Here is a 26407-nt window from a genome sequence, read left to right on the forward strand (position 1 = left end):
TGTATTTTTAAGAATCTGATTGGGTTTTTCGGGTCTTAAAAATCCAAGGCTGGTTTGTGCTCATCTTGTTTATTCTCAAGCCTCCCCAGAAAAGGGGGTGTAAGGACTTGGAGTTCCTATTTCCCAAAAATATCCCCCCAAGAGGTCCTTTCCCTGTTCTTGTCTAAATCACTTGGTGGTGGCAATGTACTGTTCAAAGATAAGGCCAAATTTGTGCCTTGGGAAAGTTTTTAACCTAAAATGGTAAAAATAAGCTTAGGGGGTTTTTCATGTGGGTCCCCACATCTGTACCCTAGAGTTCAGAGTGGGGAAGGAACCCTGACAGGTGCTGTGCTGGGCCTGGCTGAGGTTAGGACCGAGTGAGGTTGTGCTACAGAGGTGCAGCAACTTTATGCTCCTAGATTGGAACAAACCGAATGAAGGCTTGTCTACACTCAAAAGTTAAGTCAGATTAAGGTAGGGCATGAATTTAAATTGCAGTAGCTATTCCCGAATAGACACTCTGATTCTGTCAGAAGAGTGCCTTATTTCCTTTGTAGCTTAATCCAGATTAAACTACAGCAGAACAAATTCCCTCAATCCAGACTCAGTGTCCACACAGGAGGCTAATCAAGTATAGCTATTCCAGAGTAACTCCACAGGTGGACAAGCCCAGGCACCAAAACTGGGGAGCGGACAGGGAAGGGGGAGGATGGGCTTGTTCCTGACACAGAACATACTCTTCCGCCAGTGACGGGCAGCAAGGGAGGTTGTCGAGTCTCAGTTATCTCCAAGGGTGGCCGCATCCCACAAAGACACTGCAGGTAGCCCGTTCTGGAGGCCCCAGTGGTTGGAAGGAAAAGGCAGCTGGGCTCGAGACACGCTTTGGGCACGGGTGAGACATCGGGGACTTTCACTTTTTATTCTCTGTTGCCACCAAAACAACAAAAAACCCAACCGTCTTCACTGTTTATGTAGGACCAACCTAAAAACACTATGCCCGACTTGCAGAGGAGCGACTCCCACAGGACTTTAATTGGAACTGGAGGGGGGGGGCTTTCAGGCCCTGGGAAAGTCAGGCCCCCCACCACGCTACGCTCCTGGGTACTGGAGCGGCCACCCAAGCCTGAGTCCTGGGACAGTTACCAGCAATGCCCCCCCATGAATTAAAAAACACCACGAGTGATGCTGTGTTCTTTGCAAGGGGCAAAATGCGCCCCCCTGCTGGATGGACAAAAAGATGGACATTCCCACCCCTGCCCCCCCGGGGTGGGAGACAAACACCCAGCAGACTGGAGCCCGAGGGCTGGATCGAACAGACAAGTCCCAGGGACTGACATACAGAAAGTCATCAGACCAGTCCTAGGGAGACAGACACGCCCCATGAGCACATAGGAATAAGCCCCCAGCCCTAGAGACACCTCTCCTCCCCAAAACTATCACACCAGTGCTCTAGGGAAAGACACTTTTATTTCCAAATGTCTAAGGCAGTGTCACAAATAACAGAGAGTAGAAAAGAAAGAGTAAAACTCCTCAAGCCCAAGAGCATAAGAGCATGGGGACAGAGCCCAGGCCCCTGGGAAGGGGAGTGCCCAGGTGGCTACCGCAGAAGGTTTGTTAGTGTCCTGAAGGTTTGATCCTGATCCCATTCAATCCATGGGGTGGAGGCAGGGGACGTCACAGGATGAGGAGCGGGGCAGGGTTAACTAACCCATGGGAACGACCCTGATCCCGGTTCCTAAACGTGCCCCTCCCCACTGCAGCTTTTCTGGGGAGGAGGCTGTCTGGATGAGGAAGAGGGACCGGGCAGAACTAGCAAAGGATAGGAACAGGAGATGCCATTCCTGTGGGCTCGGCCACTGCTGACCTGGAAAGGCCAGCGAGCATCTTGGTCCCGGCGCTGGGCTCCCTGCCTCTCCTAGGGGCAGGAAGCACCCCCCCCTGCCCCAGCCAGCACTGGGAGCCAGCCTGCAGTCACCTGGGAGCCGGCATAACCGTGCTCTCCCCCACTCAAGCTGCAAGTCCTGCTGGCTCCTGCGTCACTCGGTGTCTTTCGAGCAGGAGAAGGGGCTCCGAGTACCTCCCCGACTCAGCTAGGTGGCTGCTGATGCCAACGGGGTGCATCTCGCCTCGGGCTGTTTTCCACGGGGCCTGGTTTAAACCCTCCCTGCTGGAGGGAGGACGGTGCCATGGTAGAGAGGGCTAAGGGAAAGCTTCGTCCCAGCAGGGAATTTACATCCAAACCTTCCCCCTGCTCCTAGGCTCTGGGCGCTTTACTCTGCAAATTATTTCAATGCACCCTGAAAAAGCACTTCCTGCAGCTCAGATCGCGTCATTGGGTCGGACAGAGTTTGGACCCGACAGATCCCCTCCCCCTGCAATCCACTCACCCCGCGAGCCATCGCTGGCTCTGCCTCCGTGCCAACGCTGCCGTAGTTAATTAGAGCCGAGGGCCTTGCCCGCTGAATTCCCAGCGGGACCGCTGAGTGCAAGATCGAGCCACCAAAGGGGAGACTACACAGGAGGGGGCAGGGGGGAAAATGTGCCTGTCCAGATTCTATGCTCGCCCTGCCATGAGAATTGAATCAAGGAGGCAGCAACTCATTGGCTAGCACCCTGGGGACCTTCTGCATCCTCCTGTCTGCGTCAAGGCCTTGCAGAGTATCTCTTGTGCCTCCAGCAGGAGAGGGATACACGGGTGTCCTGCCAGCTTTATAAGTGCACCCCCTGCCCCAGAGATCCTGTACAGGTGGTTAGCTCCTTAATTGCACTGGATTCACGAGAGGCACCGGGCAGCTGCCTAGCACACTCGGTGGGTTAGCTGGCCTGTTAAATAAGCCTCTGTGTTGTCACAGCATCACAGCTGCTTCTATCTGTGGATCCCAAAGTATGTGAGGAAGGAGTGAGTGAACTGTTACCATCACTCCCTTTTCTCCCCTCCGCCCCTGCTTTATCAGATGGAGAAATGGAGAAACAGGGTCGGGAAGCAACTTGCCCCAGCATCCCACAGCGAGTCAGGGCGAGAGCTGGGACTGGAACCCAAGAGTCCGGGCTCTGATCACTGAACTCTCTGCCTCTGGGAGAGGAGAGCACTCCGCATCTTTGGGGAGAGCTCAGAGGTACGAGGTACAGCTGAGGGCGTCAGGGGTGAGGAGAAACTGCAGCCGATGCTCAGCCCGGCTGGACTCCGCCCTGCACGGTCCCTCCCGCGCTGCGATGCCCAGGCCAGGGCCTGGGAGACGCGACAGCATGGAACGAGGTTTCACCCCCACAGCGCGGGAGCCAGGGCTGGGTTCTTTGGGAAGCGGGTCCCGTGCTGGGGAGGGCTGGGGAAGGGAGGCGAGGCGAGCCCCGCAGGGGCAGTCGTCTGGGAGTCTTCACGGTGACGCGGCAGGACCGTGGGAGGGCGAGGGGTCCGAAAGCAGCAGGCAGGGGGACGAGCGCCTCTAGAGAAGGACACAGTCTGACTCCTGCTTATGTCTCTGTCTGCGTTCCCTGGCCGGCCGGCCGGATGGCTGAGCTCTCCCCTGAAACCAAGGAGACGAAAAAGCAGCTGCTGCCTTCAGCGATCTCAGGGTGCTTTTCAGTCCAGTCCAATTCCCCCCCCCCTTGCCCCAATATCCTCTCCTAGGAGGAGGCGATGGAAGCAAAGAGGGGGGGAGTGACTTGGCACGTGGCCTTGGCGCAGCCAGGGTTGGAACCCAGAAGTCCTGGGGCCAGTCCCCTCTCTAATCATTAGGCGATACTCCTCCAAGAGCTAGGCTTTGGAGTCAATGGGCCCCAATTTCCAGGTCTCCACCCTCCACAGGCGTCTCCCTCCTGGCACCCTCCCCGAGCTTGGGAACAGAAGCCAGGTGCCCGGCCTCACTTCCAGGCTCCTCACTGCCCTGAGAGACGCAGCTGCTGCAGTGGAGAACATGGAGGCTTTGGAGTTAGATTCCCATGCAAAGGCACAGATCCCTGATCCGCCCTCTGCCACGGAGCAAAGGCCTGCGGGCCACGGCTAAGCCGTGGGGAGGAGGAGGAGACAGAATTGCACAGGACAAAGTAGCCGTCCCAGCGCCACCGAGAGTGACCGGTGCATCATCCCCACACAACAGGGAAGCCTGGCCTGACCTGACCAGGAAGAGGGATGCTCGGGCTGAGCTGGGCAGCTCCTGGGTGGGAGGGTTAAAGGGAGGCTGGAATGGACCCACCCGGACCCACCATGCAGACAGCACGGGTTTGAGTGTCCCTCGCCCTAGGAGGGTGTGACCCCCACAGCACCCCCTGCTGGCTGGTCTAGGAGCAGCGCTGACAGGCTCTCCAGCATCCTGGAGGAAGGAAGGTCCTCATGACAGGGGAGTGGGATGGGGCTGCAATGTATTCTGGGAGGGAGGCCAGGGCCCATTACCTGTACAGGAGGCACCGCTTGCTGCTGCTGGTATTCCTCCTGCTGCAGCTGGCGCGCAAGCTCTAGATCGCTCAGGGCAGAGGGGCCCTGCGGCTGTTGCTGCAAGGACAGAGCGATCATGTAGTCCTGGGGGGTGGGGGGGGCAGGGAGAGATGTGGTCAGTACTGGGACTCCCAGGGAGTGAGATACACGGAAAAAGAGATCTCATATCCCAGAGGGTCCCAAAGCCCTACATAAATTGTGCACACACAGGATCACTCGCCCAGCACTGGCACGCGGCCACCTCTGGGGAGCAACGCCGCAGCCATTTAACAACAGCGCTGCAAAACACTTGGGGGCAGGAACGAGAGACAAGTCGCTGAAGGGGTACGTCAGTCGGGGGGGGGTTTGGCAGGCTCGGAGGCTCTGGGCTAGGTCACCTGTCCGCAGTGACCTCCCCGCCGGGAGGTTCCATCACCCTCGCTCTATGGGGTGTGCGGGGGGGGGGAAATGGAAGCTCAGAGGGGTTAAGAGTCTCAGAGCCACCCAGAGAGATCCTGAGCTCCTATCTCCCTCACTGACCTCCCAGGAGCCCTGGCTCCCAGCATCACCCCGCTCTAACCACTAGACAAGATCGCCCTAAAGATAAGGATCCTGCTACAGTAGATGCCGATTCCTGGAGGTGACACATTTCAGTCAGAAGAGCAGGGAAGCTACAAATTCCATTCTCTAGGCCACATCTCCTGGGTTCTCTTTCCAGCTCCAGACAGGAGTCCCAGCTCCCAGTCCCCTTTGCTGTAACTACTAGGCCACATTCCCCTCCTCTAGCTGGAAAGGAACCCAGGAGTCCTGAAGCCCAGCCCCCTCTGCTCTAACCGCTCAGATACACTACTGTAACTAACCACCTCCCAGCGCAGTCGGGCCTCTGCTGAGCCATTTGTTTCCTACCTGGTCCACCTGCCTCTGCTCCTGGGGGGAACTGCCAGCCGCCTCCTTCCCCAGGGTGTGGCTCAGGTGGAACTCGGCATCACAGAAGCAGCTGTCCCCATCCACGTTGTGCAGGCTCTCCCAGGTCACCTTCTCCTCCTGCAGGAAGCCCTGGTCCGTGACCAGCAGGTATAGGTGGCCCTGTGGAGACATGAGTAAGAGATAGCGTCCCCTTGAGAGCCCTCAGAGGGCGGGCAGAGCGGCAGCCTGTGATCCACTAGGGCACAGAGACCACAACCCCTGGGGACATCACAATCAAGGGGCACCATCACCCCACCTCTAGTGGGGCACACAAGCCTCCATGCAAGGCAGGAAAGGGTTAATGGGCTACTGAAGGCCCAAATAGAGACACTGGGGAAACTGAGGCATGGCTGCCACAAATGCCGCAACAGGCCATAAAGGGCTGTGTTGGGGCAGCAGCTGTGCCTCAGTTTCCCCAGTGTCTCTATTTGGGCCTTCAGTAGCCCATTACCCTTTCCTGCCTTGCATGGAGCCTCCCCAGCCACGGAGCCCACATGTGCAAATGCACGCAGCAGCGGTTATGGAAGGCAGAGCTGTGGGTGGAAGGGGCCGGGCTGACCTGGTGCTTGATCATGGTGCTGAAGTGGTTATTTCTGAAGAAGACACTTAGTTCCCCCTCTTTGACCGCAGCTGTGAGCTCGCACAGGCCGTGGTAAGTCAGCTGGGTGGCCGTGGACTCCAGGAACTGCTCGGCGATCAGGCCTGGGGGGAGAAACAAGGCGTCAGGTGGGGTGCGGATGTGAACTTTGGGGTTAGACCGGCGCTCAGCGTGCGTGCACTGATGACGGGTGTGAAACCGGTTCAACTTGCGCCTACGAATTTACCGACAGTAGCTAAACTGATTTACCAAACCAGAGAGACACAAGGCGGGATGGAAACCAGCCACACAGGGAAGGGAAGCGACTTGCTCAGTGTCAGAGCAGGGAACAGAACCAGGTCTCCTGCGTCCCAATCCAGCGCTCTGCCCACTGGGCCACCCTGCCTAGTGACCCACAGCTTGGGAAGCCAACAAGCTGCAGCCTCACTGAGTTGCAGCAGCAGGAAAACGCATGGGAGGCTGAGCAGGAATCCCTTTGGGGTGGGGGGCAGGTGCTCTGCTGAGCAGTGGTTTAACTCTCCCCCGCCCGTAGAGGAGTCAGCGTTTGCCCAGACAGACCTAAACCTCCTGGCGCAACCCGACGGCCTGTTTGTCTGATGCAGGCGCAACGCACAGAGGCAGGCCGGGAGCAAACAGGGTTTCAGAGCAACCCGGCAAGGCCTTAAATGGAAACGCAGCCAGGCGCGGGGTGGCTCCTCCCTGAGCTTTTCCCACCTGACGACACTGGGTGGGCTGGTGGAAATGGGGTGGACTGTCCCTTAACTGCAGCACCCCCGCGCTCAGCACAGCCAGGCCTCTTAAAGGGCCGGATGCACATCCTCCAATTCCCTGGGGGAACCCCAGTTCCTCGCTGCCCGTGAGCAAGCCTGTACCCTGGCTATTCTGCACTCTTCCACTGGCACATGGGGGGGGTCCCCTGAGGGTGGCACAGGCTCCCATAACCCCTGATTAGGGGAGACGGTACCCACCCCCGTACCAGTGCAGGGGTGAATCTGACCACGCAGTCTACCCCACTGCAGATCTGAAATCGCTTCCCTCATCAGGCACCTAACGAGGGGCAAGTGCCCCCTGGTGTTCAGTGCAGGGGCTCGGTGCCTCGCAGGACGGGGGAGGTACAGCTAAAAGGATAATCACCTCGTTGTTCCTCCTCTGTTAACAATGTAGAGCCCCCAAAGGCCAGGGGAGCTCTAGCACCCAGGAGGTCCCTCCAGCCGAGGTTTGGGGGGCAGGCAGTTGAGCTCTCCAGGGAATGGGGATTTACCTTCGGTGACCAGGTTGGGGTCGCTTGAGTGCTTGCAGGTGATGATCTTCTCCACCAGCTGGTTATAGCTCAGCTTGCCCACGGCCTGGGCCATGTCCGGGCTCTGGAGGAGAAGGGGGATTGAGGGGGAGAGGAGACGGCCCAAGAAGCCCAGGGAGGGCTCCAGAGGGTTTTTTAAGCAGAAGGGAAAGCGCAGGCCTGACCGCTCACTACCCTGCGGCCTCCTTGCGCTCGTGAGGACGGTGCACAGGCAGTTTAATGCCCAGGCAACCTGCCCCTCTGCCCCACAAGGGGATGCTCCCCTCAAGCAGAGCCAGCCCTGCCCCCACTTCAGGGGTTCTGGTGCAGTCCTGTGCTCTGGCTATCCATTGCCTTGCAAAGCCCCATGGGGGGGGACAAAGAACCAGAGGTGCCAGTTAGGGCTATATGGGTGCCCACTGCCCCTGCACTGGGGTAGTGCAGGCTGCCTGCCCTCTGTGCCGCTGCCAGCAATGGGGCAAACCTGTCCTGGTGTCTCCATTGGTCTTTTAGCTGCACCTTTGGTTTTAAGTTGTAAATGAAAGAGTCAGGAGACTGGAGCCCCTGATTATTCCCAGATCAGGGACAACCGGGCCACCACGCTGCTCCCCTGCCCCCACTGTCCTGGAAGAAGGCACCCCATCCTTCTGTATGGGGAGAGCTCAGCCACAGTGGCCCGCTTCATCCTTGGCTCTCTGCTGGGCAGCCAACGAGGGCAGCTATTATGTTGGTGGCCTTTTTGGGGTGCAATTCAGACACATCTGCTTTGAAAATGGGACCAGAGCCCTGCTCAGGTCACTCAAACAGCCCTGGGGGGCAGAGTGCTTGGTCACTACCAGCCCAGCTGGATTTGAACTAGCAACTGATGGGGAAAGAAAGCCTTGCTCTGTTGAAGCCCATAGGAATTTTGCTATCGGCTTCAGTGAGGCCAGGATTTCACCTGCAAAACCCCCGAGCCACCCGCTCACCCGTGTGTCTCAGCATTGACCCAACCCCTGGCTCTTGGTCCCAGAGATATTTCTGCTCTTCTCCCACTATCTGGGGGCTGGGCTCGACTTCCTTCTGCAGTCAGGGCCAAAGCTGCCATCAGCTTGGCATGACCACAACGTCGCAGAGACCGAATGCACCATCTCCTGCCCAGTTAGATCGACACCTCCCATGGACCGTCCCCTCTATACTTGGAGCTGACATGGACGCATGTCACCCCGCTGCGTGGAGTGATGGCCCTTGAGCGTGCTCCAAACTCTTCGTTTTCCCCCAGACATTCCCAGCTACCAGCAGCCATAAGAAGCTGAATTAAGCAGTTCTGGACAGGACTTCAGCTTTGTCAATTCCTAAAAATCCCTCTAAGTTTACACCTGCCTTTGTCCTTGCTCATATAACCACCATAATGCCATCCAGCTCTTTCCAACTGCTCTTTCATCAGCAGATCTCACAGCACTTTGCAATGGGGAAACTGAGTCACGGGGCAGGGACATGACTTGTCCAAGCTCACCTAGCAGGGTAGTGGTAGAGCTGGAGATGCAACTCAGTGCTACAAGGACCAGTCAAGTGCTCTATCCATTAGATCACGCTGTCTCCCCCTCCCCTGCTGCACCCCCTCCACACCGGCTCTGGCTTGTATCCATTCAACACACAAGGTGGACTTTACAGCAATGGCACTCACTTGGGGGTCCACCAGCCAGCCGTGGTACAGCGAGACATTCAGGAGGTCAAAGACGATGCACTCCGGGGTGTACTCGAAGTCGGAGACGCCCGTGAACCTCACGTTCACGTCAAGTCCCGTGGACAGTTTGGGCAGGACCATCATGGCATCATTGACGTTCTGGAGTAGGGAAAGAGACAGGAGAGCACCTTGTGTAGATAGGAGACAGAGGAGCTGTGGCAAGGGAGGGGCTGGGATTCCTGCTTTCCTCCTATCCCTGCCTTGTCAGTCTCTTTCATCCTGTTGTCACATCGTTCATAAGCACTCCAGAGCAGGAACCGTCTCTCTGTGACTTGTCCGTGCAGCACCCGGCACAACGGGGCCCTGATCCTCAGCGAGCGATCCTAGTGGTAACGACTGGGAGTCGGGACTCTTGGGTTCTCTTTCTGGCCCTGGTCACTCACTTCACCAATCTGTGTCCTCCCAGCACAGGGACCGTCTCTTGTGAGGCCAGCGCAGCATCCAGTACAATGGGGTCCCAATCCCGAATCGGGCACTACTATAACTTAAATACTTCCTAGCCGAGCAGCTGAGAGACTCAGTCAGGACTTGTCTATGCAGAAACATTAATCAGAGGAGCTATTCCAGAATCGCTCCCCGTGTGGGCACTCCACTCCAGAACACAAGTCACTCTGCTCTCGAATAATCAGCGCACTTCCAAAGCGGAGTAATTATTCTGGAATAACGTCACTTTTATTCTGGAATTGAGCATCCACAAGGAGAGCTCCTCCGGAAGAGCTTATACAGCACTAGTTTGGTTGGTCATTTTCCCCATGTAGACAAGCCATTAGTGCTTGCAAAATGCCTTGAGCATAGGAAAGGCCAGCCTGGATCAGACCTGAGCCCACCTACAGCCCAGTATCCCAACTCCCACAATAGCCAGCTCCTGATGCTTTAGAGGAAGGTGCTCAAACCCCACAGGAGGCAGACGTGGGATGACCAGTCTCCCCAAACAGCTCCTCCTAGCCCCTACAGAGATGGATTTCAACCCTGAAGTTCTATCTCCCTTCCAGTGCTCATTTAGTCAGCATTAACTATTCTAGTTTTGGCTATACTTCTTCTCCATATGGACACCCAACTCCTCTTTGAGATGTGCTATATTTTTGGCCTTAGTGGCCTCCAGAAGCAATGAGTTCCACAGGTTAATCACGTCTCCTTTTATTATCTTGGAATTTACCACCTTTCAATCTCCTCGACTGTACTCTTGTTCTCATATAAAACGAGAGAGAAAAGAGCCTGCTCGACATTCTCTGTCCCATTCATCACTGCATATGCTTTTACCGTGTCTCCTCTTATTTGTCTCTTCTGTAAGGTAAAACAATCCCAATGTTTCCAATCTCGCTTCATCGGAGAGTCTTTTCAGGCCTCCAGTCATTCTCGCTGCCCTTCTCTGAACCTCAAGCTAGTTCTGCCCTATGCTTTTGGGGCTGGGGTAACCAGAGCAGGCTGCACAGCTGATCAAAATCCAGACAAGATGCTCTGTGGAACGGAGGACACAGGTCTGAAAGGGACCTTCTGGCTCGCTGAGTCCAGAGTCCCTGCTAGCACAGACAACCCTGCCGCGGCAGCCCATTCAGAAACTGATCAAGCTCCATCTTCAGACTAGTTAGGCCATTTTCCCCTCCTATTGGAGGCTGGTCCAGAACCTTCCTCCTCTGGTGGCTACAAACCTGCTTTTAGTTTCCAGCCTCCATTGACTCCTGGCCAGTTTAATCCCCATTTGTCCTTGCGCCAACGCTCTCCTTTAGCTTCAACGGCTCCTCTCCCTAGTAGAAAGGGCCGTAGAAGCAGAAGGTATCCTTAGGGTGGACACAGCTCTGACATTGCACTCAATCAACTATTCTGCAACTTATCTAAGCGTTCAGGCATCTATCTGGCCTTCACCAGCAACAAATGTGAGCGTGGATTTTTTTTAATCCCTATAACCCAGATGGAAAGTGTTACCTAAATAACTTGTATTTATTTTATATCAGGGCTGGCCAAATTTACTGACCCTCTGAGCCGCATAGAACAATCTACAGAAGTTCGAGAGCCGGGGCACACCTGCCGGAGCTAGGGGCTTCTGCCCCACGGGAGGCACTTGCTGGGGCTTGGGGCTGAAGCCCCATTCCTGCTGAAGCCCCGAGCCCCGGCAGGCACGCTCCATGGAGCGGAAGCCCCGAGATCATCCTCCCCACTGGGCAGAAGCCCCTACCCAACCACCCCGCTGCAAGACAGAGGTCCTGAGCTTGCCCCACAAGTCTGGTAGGTGGAGAATGGGGGGAGTATGGGGGGCTATGCGAGCCACACACTAATTTCAAAAGAGTCCCATGTGGCTCATGAACCACGGTTTGGTCACCCCTGTTTTATATAGACACACGCATTGGGGTTTTTGTTTGTTTAAATAGATGGAGAAACTGAGGCACCGGGGTAGATTAAATGGCTCGCACAAGGCCATCAACCGGGCCAATGGCAGAACAAGTCCCTGTCCGCTGCTCTAACTTCTAGACTACTCTTGCTAGCTACACAGCTCCCAAATTTGCAGGTTCCTTTTGCAGCGTGTGAGGCCTCTCCCCCAACAGTGGGGCTGCAATTCAGGATGATAGGATAGGCATTTTTAAACAGGGTTCATGTTGGAGCCCTGCCACCCGGACCTCCCTTGATACTCCGCAGAAGGAGGGGGTGGATCCAGATGGTCTCACCTGCTGGAAGTTGAGCTGCAGCCCTTCCGAATTCTCTTGGGGTTTGATGGATAAGATGCAGTCGCCTTTGAGACAAGAAAACACCCAGTCCCGATTACTAATGGATGGTACTTACCTAGTCCCCCAATACTGTAATACTTGGGCACCATTCTCTAATGTTTTTATCCTCACAGCCCCCCCCCATGAGCCAGAACAGGGCTATTATCCCCATTGTACAGATGGGGAAACTGAGGCACAGAGGCGCTAAGCGACTTGACCAAGGTTATGCAGGGAGTCTGTGGCAGAGCCAGGAACTGGAGTATACTTTTTACCTCTAGGACCAGGGCAAGGGCTTGGCCTATTCCCTGGGCGTGGGCTGGATCTAGATTACAGTTATTAGATTACGGTCAAGATGGCAAGACGATGATTCCTGCACAGGCTCAATTTGATGGCTCTCTGCCTAGCCCTGCAGCATGGTCCTGATGGGATCAGGGGATGAAGACTGGGAAGGAGGCGGGTGTGGCGGGGGGACAGAAAGAGAGACACACTAAATGCAGCCCGTTTACCATTTGTGTTTGGGGCAGGGAAGAAAGGCACCCACACAAGCAGGCAGGAGATAGCATTAAGGGTCCAGTCCTGTCTTCTTCTTTGTGTACCTATGTCATAACCATACAGATAAGGGGAGCATAAAATCCCTCCTTTACCTGTAATGAGTTAAGAAGCTCAAATAACCTGGTTGGCACTTGACCAAAAGGACCAATAAGGGAAGAAGATCCTTTCAAATCTGTGGGGGGAGGTTTTGTTGTGCTCTCTTTCGTTGTGTGTTCTCTCGGGACAAAGAGAGGGACCAGGCAGAAAGAAAAAAAAACCTCTCCTAAAACCCTACCTGAAATAAGTATCTAGATTCCAAAAATTGTAAGTAAAGCAAGAAAATGCGTTAGATTATTTTTTGTTTTAGCTTGTGAATTTTCCCTACGCTAAGAGTGAGGTTTATTTCCGTTTTTGTAACTTTGAAGTTTTACCTAAAAGGGGAATCCTCTGTTTTAAATCTTATTACCCTGCAAAATTACCTTCCATCCTGATTTTACAGAGGTGCTTCTTTTACTTTTTTCTTTATAATAAAGTTCTGTTTTTAAGAATCTGATTGGGTTTTAGTGTCCTAAAAACCCAAGAGTCTGGTCTGTGCTCACCTTGTTTACCTATTTGGTTGATATATTATTCTCAAACCTCACCAGGAAAGGGGGTGAAGAGGCTTGGGGTGATATTTTGGGAAAACAGGAACTTCAAGTGGTCCTTTTCCTGAATCTTTGTCTAACTCACTTGGTGGTGGCAGCAATCCAATCCAAGGACAAGGAAGGATTTGTGCCTTGGGGAAGTTTTTAACCTAAGATGGTAGAAATAATCTTAGGGGGTCTTTCATGCGGGTCCCTACATCTGTACCCCAGAGTTCAGAGTGGGGAGGGAACCTTGACATGGTGGCAGCGAATGGGATCGTTTTGAACCAGAAGCACAGACCTGATGATTTTAAAAATAAATTTTTCTTTTGGCAGATTGAAAACCAGGGAGGTTTTTTTTGTTGTTGTTTTTGCAGCTGGAGATTTTTTCTTTATCTGGAGGCAGAGGAGTTAAGTTACAGCAAGGGAATTCATAAGCTGATTTCCCCCCCTCCCCTTCTAGTTCTCGGGTTAGGATAGGCTAAGCGCAGGAAGGGTAGGATGATGGAAAGTGAGGTCCAAAAGAAACTAGAATTAGCCAGATTCGAAGCTAAAGAGACAGAAAGAACATGAAAGACAGATGGCCTTAAAACGCTTGGAGTTAGAAGCGGAGGAGAGGAAACAGGCAAAACACTTGGAGACGAAAATGGAGATAAAATGCTTGGATACGGAGTTAGAGCTGAAGCGCTTAGATCTGGAAAGGGCTAAGTTGGGTCTACCAGATAACCCTAACAATCCTTCTCCAGGTGCCACTCCCCTTTCCAAAAAATCCCCTACCTACAAGGTAGGTGATGATACAGAGACCTTCTTAGAAAATTTTTGAAAGAGCCTGCCTGGGGTACAGCATTTCTACAGACCAGCATATGGTGGAGCTGAGGCCGCAGTGGACTCTTAGCAGTGGTGGCAGCAATCCCATCCAAGGACAAGGAAGGATTTGTGCCTTGGGGAAGTTTTTAACCTAAGCTGGTAGAAATAAGCTTAGGGGGTCTTTCATGCGGGTCCCCACATCTGTACCCCAGAGTTCAGAGTGGGGAGGGACCCCTGACATGGTGAATTCCCAGAGAAACTGATGGGAATTTTGAGTGCCCCAGGAACACAGGATAGTTCCAGGAAGCCCAGTGCCCTCAGGTGCTCTCCTGAATTCACCACTTACCGAGATGCGCCATTAACTCGTCTGATGTGATCACTTCCTTCTGGGGGGAGAGCTTCACCTGCAGACAGACGGAAGGTGGGGAAGTTAGTGAAGGACATTCTCTCCCAGCACTGCTTTGACCCTCAAGGCTTCCCCTTGAATCAGGGCACAGGGATAATCAATACCAATAACATCCTTACGCAGATTTGCCATGCCACATGAGATGGTCCAACTAACCCGGTAGCCCCACTTCAGCCATTTTGGGGTCAGACACTTGGTCCATCTAGTCTGGCTCCTGTCATACTGATTCAGACCATTAGCCCTCCTAACCCATTATCCCACGTCAGAAAACCCACATCACCACCAGCCAACACTGGATGTTTCAGAAGATGGCAATAAAACAACCATCTCACCATAAGGTGGCACTTACAGGACTTTTCATCCATCAATTGCTAAACACTTTCCCACACTGCATCAGTCTTGTTACCCCTGTTTTACAGATGGGAAAACTGAGGCACATAAAGGGGCAGTGACTTGTCCAAGGTCATACAGCAAATCAGTGGCAGGGTTGGGAATAGAACCAGGTCTCCTGAGTCTCAGGCCCTGATCCACTGGGCCATGCTACCTAACAACGCTGCACAGAGGTAGAAAAATCCTTCCTGACCGCTCCGGTAGCCAGCAGGTGCCTTGAAGTATGAGACTTGACTACACTTATTTTTACCATAATGGCAGACGCATCCCAGGATACCAAAGCCCACTGAGAGTCTTTCCATTCACTTCAGGGGGCTGGGGGGGCTGGCCCTGACCCCGAGATGAGAAGAACCCTGACAACAGGAGCTCAGAGCGCAAATGCTTCAGCGGCTACAGAACAGTTCTGCGGCAACAGCAGCTTGGGACATGTTCCCCATGCATGCACTGAGAGGGACCATGTCCTCCCAGGGGTCGCTGGAGAGAGCACACAACAGCAGATAGCTAGCACCACCCCTCAAGTCCCCTGGGGCAGTTTCCCCAGTGTCCTGGATACTTATCTGGGCCCGGTTGTATCTGAGCACTTTATAGCCCAAGCGCCTGTGTGGGGCTGGGCTATTATCCCCATTTTACATCTGGGGAAACTGAGGCACAGAGACTGGCCCAAGGTCTCTCAGAGTCTGTGGCAGAGCAGGGACTTGAACCTAGTCTCCCCAGTGCTAGGTCAGTGCCCTAACCCTCGGGCCATCCAACCTCTCAGTACGAGTAGCTTCCTCTGTGCCACTAGATAACAACCTCTCACATGAACTACATTAGATCTCTAGGTCCTTACCACCCCCTCCTCACACCCAGCACACCTGCTCTGAACAGCAGTACTGGGCCTCCCCTAGCTCCCACCTACCTTCCACTGCAAGAACAGGATGTTCATGATGGCCAGGAGTGGACAGGGCCCGTTCTCACACTGGGTGATGATGGGTGTCCTCTCCCCTTTCCAGTTGATCCACTTCACGCAATAGAAGTCAGGCTCGGACTCGCCGGCTGGGGGCCGGGCCTTGGTGGCATCAGATGCCTGCTCTGTGGTGCCTGGGCGAGGGCTGGAGATGGGGTCGTCCGGTGGTGAGGCGACTCCTCCTTTCTGGATGCTCCCACTCGAGGGAGGCTGCTTCTCTTCGGGGTCCGCCCTTCCTTCTGGCTCCCCACGCTCCAGCCACTTGGCTTCGTCACTGGGCCCTGCTCTCGGGGACGGATCCTTCCTTGGGGTGTCCTCATGCTCCTGGCCTGCTGCCTGTTGGCAGCTTGAGCTGCCCTGCCCAGAAGGAGCCTCCTCGCTGTGCATTACCACTATCCCCTTTGGGCTTTCTGGCTCCTGCCCATTCAGCATGCGGCCCTGTCCTTCTGCAGCCTGGGTTCCCTCCTCCATGCCGGCAGTGTCCTCCTCTAGCCCCAGAAGGGCCTGGCAGATTTCGGGTCTATTGACTTCTGCGTTTACAGCGTCCCCTTTCGTAGCCATGGGATCCACCTGCTCGAGTCGGGGCTCCATCTGGCCTAGACAAAACCCCTTCCGCAGTGCCCCTCAATGTCCTTAGTACATTCACCAGGGCAGAGAGTGGATCACACGGGCTGGTCCCTCTCTGGCAAGCAGCGCCAGCTGCAATCACGGTTCACTTTCCGCTGCAGTATTTCGCTCCCGTCCCTGACTCTACAAATTCTCACGGAAGCCAATTCCACTGAACACGACTGGAGGGGGGTAAGCAACAACCACAACCTGCTTCTGGAAAAAAAAAAAAAAAATCCCCACATCTCAACCTAGCCTTTACAAACACATCAAGTCTGTCCAGTAATAATCGAGGACTATGTTTCTTTTGAGGATATAAAACTAGTGTGTTTTAGGCAAAACAAACTCTTATTCATTGATTAGGTTCAGAGCTCTTTCCTCTTCCTGTCTATTAATTTAGATTCCCTTCTCTTCCCATTAAATTTGTTCAAATTAATAAAAAAGTATATCTAAAAAGGATAAGATTATAATAAATAGCTCCTTTTAAAATGGTCTAATTCTTGTTCCAGAATCTATTTAGTGCTGCTTGGTCAGTCCAGGGTATTTTAAAAAAATAAAAATAAAAATCTTTGTTAGGCACTTTGAGGTTTCTATGAAAGTTGGTTTTTTAAATGTCTCCCCCTCCCAAAAAACCTGATTCCAAACTGATGCCTGGCCTATCCCTTATCAATCAATTTCCTCAAGGCAAATTAATCCCAATCCCTCTTCCTTTCCTGTTTTAAATTCAATTACTCAGCACTGATGAAATGCAATATTCCACTTGCTCTGTGTGCATATACTTTGGATAATTATAGCCCAAGATCACCTTTAAAAATAAAAAAAGATGTGTCTGCAACTGGCTTCTCAATGCTTTTCAGGGTCTATAAAAGTTACAATAATCTAGAAAGAAGGGGAGAGATTTTAACTCAAAACAAAAAACTAGCTTGCAAAACAGGCCTGATGTAATTATAGAAAATGTATGTTCCCACCCCCCGCAATCTATAGAGCAAAGATTTTCCTGCAAAACGTATTTTTAAGTCATGAAATAAAAAAAGCAAAGTCAGTGAGGTTGTTCGGCTAATTCTTGCCTTATCAGTGGTCTGGAATCTCCAAATTCCTCTCAGTTCTTTACCCAAAGTCCTTTTCTCTCTAGCCTCGAGGTTATGTCAACAGAGCAGAAGGCTGGTGCTTTCTTATCTTGTTTTGACCTGATCTGTAGATCTTTCCACCTAGTGCCTCGAGTTGCCTTTCCAGTTTTTCTCCCTTTCGTGATTTAGCTGGGTTGGGGTATTGGCAGCATTGGAGTTGTCAGATGGAGCTCCAACAGGAAGACTCCTCCTTGTTCACTGAACAAACACACAGAGGAGAAGAGAAAGAGTGAACTAATAATTCCACTATGAGATTTCCAATAATCGTTACAGGTCAGCTCATTTGCAGCTGGACAGACACACACCTAATGGATATCAGTTTTGCTTGGCACACAGCAATACAGGCCAGGACTTTCCAGCAACCCATGTTTTTTAGGTGCCCAACTTCAGATGCCTTAAGGGGACCTTGTTTATCTAGATCCTTTTAAAAAAAGTGTCTGAAGTTGGCTCCTCAGAAACGAAGCCAGCAGCATCAGTCCCCTTTTGGAAATCTTGGCTGCATTTCCCGTTTCCAGGCCTTTTTTCCATGCTGATCCCTAGAGCACTGATTCCCTTCCCCATCCCAAACCAACTGCTTCAATTCATTCAAATCCCCCTGCAGTAGCAGGTACAAATTCATCACAGGCAGAGTGGCATAATGGAGAGTGCCCTGGCCTAGGAATTTGGAGACCTGCGTTCTATTCCCAGCTCTGCCACTGGCCTGCTGGGTGATCTTGGGCAAGTCACTGCCCTATTCTGTGCCTCAGCTTCCCCACCTGAAAAACGAGGATAATGAGGCCGACCTCCTTTGAGATCTACTGACGAAAAGTACTAGAGATTATTATTATTACATGCCTCAGCTGAGTATCCAAGAGATTTAATCACCTTAATATTTATTCTTCCTCACACCCTCCCCATAACCCCCCAAATTTATGGCTCTCACTTTTCACATCAAGTCTGAAAGCAAATGAACTGTAAACCCTCCAAGGCAGGGTCAGTGGGTAGATTCATACAGGGAGACCTTTCAAAATCCTACTCCGGCCCTTTTTGTTTGTTATGGAAGTTGCTTGGCTCACATGAAGCACAGAAAGAAAACCTCTAGTAGTAACAAAAAATACACACCCAGCCAGAAAACAGCACTTAGGGCATGTCCACACACACACCACTTGTACCATCTTATACCTGTATAGCTAAAACAGTAACACCCCTCCAGTGTGGATGCAGTTCCAGCCGTTCATCGATTCTAAGGCCAAAAAGGACCACTGTGATCACCTCTAGTCTGACCTCCTGCATAGCACAAGTCATAGGACTTCCCTGAATTAATCCCTGTTTGAACTAGAGCAGATCTTTTAAAAGAACATCCAATCTGGATTTTAAAATGGCCAGTGACGGAGAAGCCAACATAGAGAAGAGGTATAAGCTATCCCAGTGTAATGTTTATACTTGTATAACTGCGTTCACACTGGGGGGGGGGGGTCAAACTGGTATAACTATATCAGTTAAAAAAAAATCACCCCCCCCCGATATAGTTAAGGCTACGTCTACATTTAGAGAGTTTACGATGCAGCTGTAAACTCACTCGTGTAGCTGCTCTATGTTGACGGGAGAGAGCTCACGCTACCACTTACACCGGCATAACTTATGTCGCTCAGGTGGGCAGCTTAAGTTTTGCTGACATTAGTGGTCACGCAGACATAGCCTCAATCAGTCCAAAAACCTGTGTGTAGACCAGGCCTTCTAGTTAAAGGAATGATGCCAATCAAATGCATGCAGCCAACACCCTCCCTTGCTTTAAACCCCTCCTTAAGGCGCACTTCCTGAAACCAATCATAATGCAAAGTTAATGATATGCTAGGTACAGTGACCCGTTAGCACCTCATTAACATCTTGGTCATTTATCATTTAGGCACACAAACCAGCTGTATGGTTCCTTAGCTAAGCCCTGGTCTACACTCCAGAGAGAGATGTTAAGGCAGCTTACATCAATCTAAACTCTGTAAGCCTATACCCTAAAATACAGCTCCCACTGGTGTAACTTGCCCATGACACAACTTAATAACTCCACCTCTGTGAGAGGCGGAGCGCTTAGGTCAACGTAGTTAGGTTGATGTAGTGTCAGTGTAGACACTGCATTGCTTACATCGGCTGTTGCTACTTTTCAGAAGCTGTGCCACGATGCCCTATGCTGACAGTTAAATTGGTGCAAGTGCTCCTGGTGAGGACACAAGGAGCGAACCACGCACGTGCAAAAGCAGTTTAATTACTGCGGTGGCTGTACATCGACGTAACTTAGCTCGCCTTCATTTCGTAGTGTAAACTTGCCCCAATAGAGTCCGCCATGCGTTCCTATGGGTGCCACCCATCTTCCCCACACCCCTCTGTCTGCTCTGCGCCCAGCTGGCGCTTCTCCACATTTAAACCCTGATCCTGCAGAGACTTAACAAACGTGCTTAACTTTATATACTGCAAGTCCCACCGAAGTGGGTGTATTACAGCAGATTGATCCATTGGCTTCAGCAGGACCACTCCATACTTAGAGGTCATGGGCTCAGTGCAGAAATCAGTGGGCGAAATTCTATGGCCTGTGTCATACAGGAGGTCAGACTAGATTACCATAATAGTTCCTCCTACCCTTAAAAAAAATCTAGTACTCTGAACTGTAATATCTGTAGGGCAAGGACTGTCTTATATTTGTATAGAGCCCAGCACCCTAATAATAATCCATAGCTCTCAGCTGGCTCTTTTCATCAGTAGATCGCAAAGCACTTTACAGAAGAGGTCAGATAGGGAAACAAAGGCACAGAGAGGGGAAGCCACTTGCCAAAAGCCACCCAGCAGGCCAGGGGCTAAGTCAGGAGCAGAATCCAGGTCTCTTGAGTCCCAATACAGTGCACTACCCACTAGCCCACACTACTGGGACCCTGCACTTGATTTTGCCCTCTGGGTGCTGTTGAAATAAAATAAAAAACAAAAAACATAATTATTGAGTCAAACAAAAGTTTCCTTAGCTAAGTGTTAAAACTGAAAATAAAATAAAAAAAATCCAGTGCAACTTTCTCTAGTGCAGGATCTCAATGTTGCAATGGCTAGGTTGCAAACATGTAAGCAACTGGAAATTTCCAGTGGCAACAGCAATTTTTTTCCTTCAAAGTCTTGATCCCAATCTCACAAAGGCACAGTCTACACAAGGGACTCGGTGTGATACGGGGAAAACTCTCCATAACACAGGACAGAGGTCAGCCTGGCTGATCCAGTGGTTCCTTCTGGCCTTAAAAACATAATCACTATCAATCCCAGTTTTTATACTGGTCTATCTGTTTTGGTTAGGGGGTGATTTATTTTTTAAATCTTAATAGTTATACAAGTACAACCCCTACTGTGCACGCAGTTAAACCAGCACAAAGATGTCTTATACCGGTAGAGTTTATTTGCCTTCCCACACAGGTACAGCTATCCCAGGATACTGCACCTCTCTACCAATATAACCATGTCCACAATAAGGTTATGTCTACACGACACACTTCTGCCGGTCAGGGGTGTGAAGAGCTGCGATTCCTGACTGAAATAGCTGTACCACCAAAAGGCCCTAGGGTGGACACAGCTGTACCAGCAACACTGCGCTTTTACTGGTCTCGCTTGTTTTGCTCAGGGTAGAGGCTGGAATAAGCTGTACCAGCAAAAGTGCAGTTTTGCCAGTATACATAGGTCACGTCTACAGTACAAACTTGCATCAGTATAACTAAAAGAAAAGGAGTACTTGTGGCACCTTAGAGACTAACAAATGCATCCAATGAAGTGAGCTGTAGCTCACGAAAGCTTATGCTCAAATAAATATGTTAGTCTCTAAGGTGCCACAAGTCCTCCTTTTCTTTTTGCGAATACAGACTAACACGGCTGCTACTCTAAAACCTGTCAGTTTAACTACATCACTCAGGGGTGTGAAAACTCACCCCCCCCCGCCCCCCCGAGTGATGCAGTTATACCGAGCTAGCCCTGGGTGCAGACAGTGCTGTCGGTGGGACGGCTTCTCCCATTAACACAGCTCCCGCCTCTTGTGGAAATGGATGAACTACGCCGACGGGAGCAGCTCTCACAATGGCATAGCAGCGTCTTCACTGAAGCACTACAGAGGAGCAGCTGCAGCTTTTTAAGCGTAGACCTGCCCGCGGCATCCGCTGTAAGAGTGCTTTGCTGGTACAGGATACCAGTATAAGAACGGCCATACTGGGTCAGACCAAAGGTCCATCGAACCCACTATCCTGTCTTCCGACAGTGGCGAGTGCCAGGTGCCTCAGAGGGAATGAACAGCACAGGTAATCATCAAGTGATCCATCCCCTGTCGCCCATTCCCAGCTTCTGGCAAACAGAGGCTAGGGTCACCATCCCTGCCCACCCTGGCTAATAGCCATTGATGAACCTATCCTCCATTAATTTATCTAGTTCTTTTTTGAACCCTGTTGTAGTCTTGGCCTTCACAACATCCTCTGGCAAGGAGTTCCACAGGTTGATGGTGCGTTGTGTGAAGAGTATGGCTACACCAGCTGAGCACCGTAGACGTGGGCCAGGAGTGGGAGGTTTACTGCTTTATAGTGGTACAGCTTGAGCATGTAGACAAGCCAAAAGTCAATGGAAAGATTCCTAGTAACTTCAATGGGCTATGGATGAGGCCCTCCATTTGTTTATACGGGATCTAAATTTTAGCTCAAAGTTAAGCTGACAGCGTACCTTATGCTACGAGGATAGTTTGATTGTTAAGACTCACTGAATTTACAAGTCAAAAAATGCTCCCTCACCTCTCCCCAATTGTTGGTGTTGCAAATTTAATCCCTTAACAATTCCTCTAGGCCAGTGGTTCTCAAAGCCGGTCCGCCGCTTGTTCAGGGAAAGCCCCTGGTGGGCCGGACTCGTTTGTTTACCTGCCGCGTCCGCAGGTTCAGCTGATCGCGGCTCCCACTGGCTGTGGTTCACCACTCCAAGGACCTGCTGGCCGCCCTTCCCACCTCCTGACACGAGCAGCACTAAAGCCTCAGCAGTCAGCTGTTGACGACTCCACCAGCGGGAGATGAAGAACTACAACCAAGGCTCAGAGCTGCAACAGGCCTGAAAACTTGCCTCAGTCAGTCAGGTCCACTGATCTGATTCACACGAGCGGAACGGAAAAAGCAACCATATAAAATTTGCCCTTTTCCAGCTACAATCACAGTTTTAAAACAAAAAACAAAACAAAAAAAAGAGGAAAGTCAAGTCATTTCAGCCCTGATCCACGAAAGCACTTAATCACATACTAAACTATCAGCACATCGGTGGCATCACAGAAGTCAATTGGAACTGTTCCTGTACTTAAAAGTTAAGCACATGCTTAAGTGCTTTGCTGGATCAGGACCAGAGAAATTTAAAAGCAGCCAGGATACATTAAAGCTTCCTCTATTTGCATGCTGAGTACATAGGGGATTCCAGGGAGAAAGGAGAGTGGTGAAGAGTTGCCAGCTACAGTGCTTTGGAAGCCAGAGTACCCTGCATCGGTAGAAAATGATACTGACGCAGCTGTGAAGTCTGTCTTGCCATTGTAATTAACTGCCAGCTCCCTTAATGCCAAATCATGAGCGGTAATGGAGTCTGTTGTGACAGATTACAGAGAAACAGGATCCAGGCGCCCACCATTCAAGACAGAAGCATCCTGCTTCCACCTTATTCTCTGTAGTCTAATGTCTGAAAACAAGCTTTCAAAGCCACCTGCAGTTTAGGCACCATCTGACCCCTCCAAGGCAACCTCTGCCGAGACTAAGGATTGAATGGATCACGGACATGAGCTTCCCCTTTGGGGGATCCCTCCCCAGACCAAGGTTGAGGCACACTGGAAGAGGGAGAAGTGGTGGGGGTTACATGCCTTGCCAGCAATAGAGGGGACTTGAGATCTGAGACTGTCAAGCCAGCTCTGTTGCCAGCTGGAAATGCTCTTGCTTTAAAAGTATATATCTGATGTCTCTTCCCAAGGAAAAAACTATCAGAACATTTGCAGTCACGGACCTGTCACCAGTCTTGCCCGCCCCAGGTACTAAAAATATATAAAAGTAACTAGTCAGGATCCCAAAGAAATCACAGATCTGTTTTGGGTTTGTGGGGTTCTTTCTATTCACTTCTCGGCCTTTGAGAGCACTGGCCATTATTTGTCTCCTTGTGCTCCCCTGTCTGACAGTATCCATCTGTTCTCTCTTTTCTTAGATTAGTAGCTCTTTGGAATGGAGGCCCTCTTTTTTGTTCTGTTTGTACAGCACCCTAGCACAGTGGGGTCCTAATTTATGACTATAATACAAGTAATAACTGAGCCTTCAGGTTTCATATTTTCAATCTTTTCTCCACCACCACCAGGGCTAGAGACTTTTAAAAAAAGGAAAATTGCGATTCTCCCACACCACATGACGCCAGGAGCTGGGGCTTTAAGAAACACATCAAATATCACAAGACTTGCAACAACAAAACCAAAAATTACAAGAGATGGCAATGTTGTGGGGCAGAATCTCACATTCCTTCCCTGGCCACTCCCCGGAGCTGTCAAAACAGCCATGGCGTCACAGCCAACAAAGACAACTTATCAGAAGTGAAACCCTGAGAAAACACTTTTCACCCAAATTCCTCCCCAGCCTTAGTCCACTAGATTGTGTCACTTGCTTATTTCCATCCTCAATCTTAAATGGCTAGCAGACACAGAGTCTAGTGGGGAAAGCAGGACTCCTGGGTTCTATCCCCATCTCTTCCACTGACTTGCTGTAGCCCACTGGGTAAACCACTCCCAGCTTTATGCCTCAGTTTCCCCACCTGTAAAATGAGGATAACAGCACATACCATACCAAAACACATGTGGGGGGGGGGAGGAGGGCTTTTAAATGCAAACGCTATTCAGTTAAAAGTTTTATGACGGGTAAGAACTGTCATTTACTTTGTACAGGCAGCAAGCAATTTGCTCTGCAAGCCCTCAGACAAGAGCACAGATTAGAATCAGAGCTGGTGAAATCATGGGGCTAGATGGGACTAGGGGACTGCATTGAAATCAGAGTTGCACCCATTTACTCTGGCGATGAATTTGGCCCCAGGATAGAAAGGGTTAAGTCAGCAAGGCCTGGGTGGGAAGGAGAAGGGGTCTCCGTTCCCACATGAGAAGCTGGCTTCAAATATCTAGGCCTCAGGACCTAGATGCCATGGGGACGGGTGCTCTATAAATAGCCACAAAAAGGGAGGGCTGACCTTTTTACTGGTGTCCTGTAGGCTCATCTGAGAGGACAGAGTCATGGGGACCGCAAAACAACGAAGAGAGCTCGCTTGCCATTCTCCGTGAGAGATGGGTTTAAGAGAGCAGCTTTTAAACAGGCAAACTAGGGCGATCCACGGCACCCATCCCCTTCCCAGAACACAAGCCGTTTCTGACTGCAAATTACAGGTTTACGAGCTTAGCCTGGAGTGACCCAGTTTCTTAACTGGGGTCCTGTTGTCTGGGCTCTCAGCAGCTACCATGCCTTATGTGGCTCTCCTGGGCACACCCAGCATGGACTCTCTGAGCCCCTCCCTCCTCCGAGATTGCACACTCCAGCGCAGCAAAATAAAAGAAGCATCTGCGAACGAGATGGCAGGCCTTAGGCCAGAACCAGAGAGGACCCAGAGTCCCAGCAAACTTTCCACACTGGATTCATTGCTTAGTGAACTCAGGCAGCCACTGCCAGGAGGTTGGATACCACCTAGGCAAAGTTTCCCCCCTGCTTTGGATAACTCCTCCAAGCCAAGTCACAAGCCTCTGGATCCACCCCTCCTTGTGTCTTACCACATAGCAATCTTTGCTTAAGCTTTGCAACACACACATGTGCAAAGAGATGCTCCCAAGCTTGTCCATTAATTGTAGGAACACCACACCCTAAATGGCTGGACATTTTTTCCATAATCGTCCTGAGTTCCCTTTGCAAACAAGCCGCCGGCAAACCCCAGAGATGGGTTCTGAGCAGCAAAGCATTGAAGCTGGGTCTGCACTGCTTCAGAAGCAGGGAGCATGCTGCTTTTGAAGCAAGGGGCAAGATGGGTTTGCCCATATGGGTGCCCCCTGCCGACGTTAAAAGCAAAGCTTGTACACCATGCAAACAGACTGCTTGCGCTGGGGATTAGGGAAGCAGCCTGCAGCAGGTTTAGAGCTCTACAGGAGAGATTATTAGCTCTTAAGAACAACCCCTCCCCCCCCAATATTTTATTACAGTGCACCAGCCAAACTGAGTCAGCCACCCCTGCCCCAAAGACAGCCAGCAAATGAGTTGTCGCCTTGCGGATCCAAACCACCCCCCCTAAATTACAGCTGCGACAGTGATCACAACCCACTGATTACCCCCTCCCGCACACATACACCCTCTGCAAACTCCCTTCCTCAGCAGCCATATTTCTTTCACAGCTGCCATCTGCCCCACTCCCCACCACGCAAGCCAGGGTGCCTCCAGATTTTTACCTGGCAGAGGGGTGCATGTAAAAGTTTCTTTGCAGATTTCACTCTGACGCTGCTTCAGGCCAAGGGACGACTTTTCCTCACCCTCCTCCTGTTGTCACCCCACTGCGCTGCTCTCCCTTCCCCTCCCCTCTTAGTGCTCATGTAAATGCAACTAATCCGGATTCTACTACGACTGTGCTGAAACCCTGTATCTTTCCTCTGCCCACCGGACACATAGATGCATGCAAGCTCTCCTGCCTGCATGGGGTGCCCCAAACACCCCCCCCCCCCCCACCCCTGGAACCCTCTAAGGCTACTTTGCAGCCTTCTCTAGGAAGTTTTTTATTCTTTATCCCCCCCCCCCCCCCAGTGAATTGATCAAAGACAGGACTCCAGGCTGCTGGGGGGAAGAAAAGCCGCTTGGGTTTCTTGGCCTAGCTTTTGTGTTTGCAGAAGAGACATCTGCTGGGTTGGAGGATTTACAGCAGCCAAGGAGGAGGGAAAAGAGATTATTTCCCCCCTTCCCTCCCAGCTGAAGCAATGCACAAGAGGGGGCTGGAGAAAGACAGGCAGGACAGACAGCAGCAACGAAATTAGCCTTAATGGGCATGTGCAGGAACTGTCTCATAGGATGAGTCCAGGGCCAAAGCAAAGCCGAATTAGCAAATCAACCTACTGGGGATTACACTGAAATATCACCGTGCTCATTTAAGGCCTGCAGGATCTGACCTAGTAGGTCAGATGGCTGGTCCATCAAGTTTCTTATCCAACAGCAGCCAGTGCCCAGTTCCCGTGATTTTATTGCGAGCCTGGCAATATTTGGTGCGTGTTTCTTAAAGCTCCAGCTGCTGGAGGCATGTGATTAGGTGTGAC

At 51.5% G+C, this 26407-nt stretch overlaps 1 protein-coding gene across 9 annotated transcripts; it reads right to left on the minus strand.

Moving 5' to 3' along the window:
• Positions 1–1430: 1430 nt before the first annotated feature.
• On the minus strand, positions 1431–26074 carry MINDY1 (MINDY lysine 48 deubiquitinase 1). Of its 9 annotated transcripts, none has more exons than XM_043502225.1 (11): positions 25556–26074; positions 17082–17295; positions 15317–16186; positions 13969–14026; positions 11623–11687; positions 8903–9061; positions 7219–7321; positions 5919–6061; positions 5300–5479; positions 4373–4471; positions 1431–3506 (listed from the first exon to the last, which is right to left on the minus strand). In XM_043502225.1, exons 3-11 carry the CDS (start codon positions 15953–15955, stop codon positions 3426–3428), a joined length of 1527 nt encoding a protein of 508 aa, XP_043358160.1. In that variant the 5' UTR covers positions 15956–16186; positions 17082–17295; positions 25556–26074; the 3' UTR covers positions 1431–3425. The 9 variants fall into 9 exon arrangements, with proteins under 9 accessions (XP_043358160.1, XP_043358159.1, XP_043358158.1 ...); XM_043502224.1 differs by having other exon boundaries at positions 17038–17295; XM_043502223.1 differs by having other exon boundaries at positions 4373–4498; positions 17158–17295; positions 25556–26067.
• Positions 26075–26407: the final 333 nt, after the last annotated feature.

This window comes from Dermochelys coriacea, chromosome 24 (assembly GCF_009764565.3).
Source record: "Dermochelys coriacea isolate rDerCor1 chromosome 24, rDerCor1.pri.v4, whole genome shotgun sequence".
NCBI classification, from domain to species: domain Eukaryota; kingdom Metazoa; phylum Chordata; order Testudines; family Dermochelyidae; genus Dermochelys; species Dermochelys coriacea.